This window comes from Calidris pugnax, unplaced genomic scaffold (assembly GCF_001431845.1).
Source record: "Calidris pugnax isolate Ruff unplaced genomic scaffold, ASM143184v1 scaffold735, whole genome shotgun sequence".
NCBI lineage: Eukaryota > Metazoa > Chordata > Aves > Charadriiformes > Scolopacidae > Calidris > Calidris pugnax.
The window spans coordinates 12,275-15,265 of NW_015091403.1; the positions used below are offsets into that span (position 1 = coordinate 12,275).

A 2,991-nucleotide genomic window follows, 5' to 3' on the forward strand; every position below is an offset into this window, starting at 1 on the left:
GGGTCCAGGGCACCCATGGGTGCTCCCCGTTGGGTGGTGGCATCTCAGGGGCTTCCAGATCTTCTCTCCAGCGCCTCCCCATGACTTCAGGTTGCTCCCAGTTGGGTGGAGGCATCTCCAGGGCTCCATAACCACCTCCAAACCCCCTCTCCACGGCTGTTGGTTGCTCCCAGTTGGGTGGAGGCATCTCAAGGGCTTCCGTATCTCCTCTCCACTGCCTCCCCTTGAGTCCTGGTGTCTTCCAGTTGAGTGGAGGCATCTCCAGGGCTCCATAACTACCTCCAACCCCCCCACCCAGGGCTCCAGAGCACCCAGGGGTCCTCCCAGTTGGATGAAGGCATCTCAAGGGCTTCCGTATCTCCTCTCCACTGCCTCCCCTTGAGTCCTGGTGTCTTCCAGTTGAGTGGAGGCATCTCCAGGGCTCCATAACTACCTCCAACCCCCCCACCCAGGGCTCCAGAGCACCCAGGGGTCCTCCCAGTTGGATGAAGGCATCTCAAGGGCTTCCGTATCTCCTCCCCACCACCTCCCCTTGAGTCCTGCTGTCTTCCAGTTGGGTGTAGACATCTCTAGGGCTCCACAACTACCTCCAAACCCCCTCTTACCCCCTCCTACCCCCCAACCCAAGAGTCCAGAGCACCCATGGGTGCCCCTCCACTCTAGTTGAGGAAGCGTCGGCAGCGCTTCCACTGCCTCCCCTTGAGTCCTGGTGTCTTCCAGTTGAGTGGAGGCATCTCCAGGGCTCCATAACTACCTCCAACCCCCCCACCCAGGGCTCCAGAGCACCCAGGGGTCCTCCCAGTTGGATGAAGGCATCTCAAGGGCTTCCGTATCTCCTCCCCACCACCTCCCCTTGAGTCCTGCTGTCTTCCAGTTGGGTGTAGACATCTCTAGGGCTCCACAACTACCTCCAAACCCCCTCTTACCCCCTCCTACCCCCCAACCCAAGAGTCCAGAGCACCCATGGGTGCCCCTCCACTCTAGTTGAGGAAGCGTCGGCAGCGCTTGGCCCCGCAGTTGCAGGGCAGTTTGGCGGCGGGTTCCTCGATGGGGAACTTGTAGTCGTAGGTGAGCTCCTCCCCCCGCAGGATGCGGCGCAGGGCGAAGATGACGATGCGCTTGTGGCCTTCCACGTGGATGACGCGGGAGTAGCAGTTGGGCTCGCAGGAGTGGTTGATGAAGCGGGCGGCGCTGCCGTGCATGGTGGCGTCCACCACCTCCGCCTCGTCGATGCGGAACATGTAGCAGCCGATGCCCTGGGGTGGGGTGGGGTGGGGTGGAGAAGACCGAAAAAGAAAGGGAGGTGAGATTGGGTGGTTGGTGGTGGTGGGGAATGGTCTCCGTGGGGTGGGGAGGTGAAGGGGGGGAGGGCATCATTGGGGTGGGGACACCATGATGGGACGTCAGGATGGGATGGAGACACCACCAGGGGATGTCATCATGGGATGGGGACACCACCAGGGACATCCTGATGGGATGTAGACACCACCAGGGGATGGAGACACCATGAAGGGACATCATCATGGGATGGGGACACCATGAAGGGACATCATGAAGGGATGGGGACACCATGATGGGATGGGGACACCATGAAGAAACATCATGATGGGATGGGGACACCATCATGAGATGGGGACACCATCATGGGTTGAGGACATCGTGATGCGGTGGGGACACCATGAAGGAACATCATGATGGGATGGGGACACCATGATGGGACGTCATCATGGGATGGGGACACCATGATGGGGTGGGGACACCATGAAGACATGTCATGATGGGATGGGGACACCATGATGGGACGTCATCATGGGATGGGGGCACCATCAAGGAACATCATGATGGGATGGGGACACCATGAAGGGATGGAGACACCATGAAGGGACATCCTGATGGGATGGGGACACCATGAAGGGATGGAGACACCATCAAGGGATGGGGACACCATGATGGGATGGGGACACCATGATGGGATGACACCATGGGATGGAGACACCATCAAGGGACGTCATCATGGGATGGGGACACCATCAGGGGATGAGGACACCATCATGGGATGGAGACACCATGAAGGGACGTCAGGATGGGATGAGGACACCATCAAGGGATGGGGACACCATGAGGGGACATCATCATGGGATGGGGTCACCACCAGGGGATGGGGACACCATGAAGGGACGTCAGGATGGGATGTGGACACCATCATGGGACATCATGATGGGGTGGGGACACCATGAAGACACGTCATGATGGGATGGGGACACCATGATGGGATGACATCATGGGATGGGGACACCATCAAGGGACATCCTGATGGGATGGGGACACCATGAAGGGATGGAGACACCATGATGGGACGTCAGGATGGGATGGGGACACCATGAAGACACGTCATGATGGGATGGGGACACCATCAAGGGACACCATGATGGGATGGGGACACCATCAAGGGATGTCATCATGGGATGGGGACACCATGAAGGGACACCCCGATGGGATGGGGACATGAAGCACCCGATGCCCCAGGAGATGGGGACACGATCCCTGAGCAGATGATGCCCCACGTCCCCATGGGGTCTCCACGTCCCCAGGGACCACCAGGGGTGACCCCAGTGTGTCCACAAGGTGCCCCTGAGATCCCACCTCCCTCTTGACCTTCTCCCGATCCTCAACGAGCCCCAGGAGGATCCCACCCCACGTCCCCATGGGGTCTCCACGTCCCCAGGGGCCACCGGGGGTGACCCCAGTGTGTCCCTAAAGTGTCCTCAAGGTGTCCCCGAGGTGTCCTCAAAGTCCCTGAGATCCCACCTCCCTCTTGACCTTCTCCCAATCCTCAGCGAGCCCCAGGGGGATCCCACCCCACGTCCCCATGGGGTCTCCACGTCCCCAGGGGCCACCGGGGGTGACCCCAGTGTGTCCCTAAAGTGTCCTCAAGGTGTCCCCGAGGTGTCCTCAAAGTCCCCGAGATCCCACCTCCCTCTTGATCTTCTC

General features: G+C 59.9%; 1 protein-coding gene across 1 annotated transcript in view; it reads right to left on the reverse strand.

Annotated features, from left to right (window-relative positions):
- Positions 1–693: 693 nt before the first annotated feature.
- Positions 694–2,991, reverse strand: part of LOC106899532 (histone-lysine N-methyltransferase 2B-like) — a gene marked incomplete at its 5' end in the record, with an annotated part of 25,003 nt that continues 22,705 nt past the window's right edge. The window contains one exon of the mRNA XM_014961407.1: positions 694–1,256. Coding sequence (XP_014816893.1) covers positions 981–1,256 — 276 coding nt within the window. The remainder of the gene's footprint in view (positions 1,257–2,991) is intronic.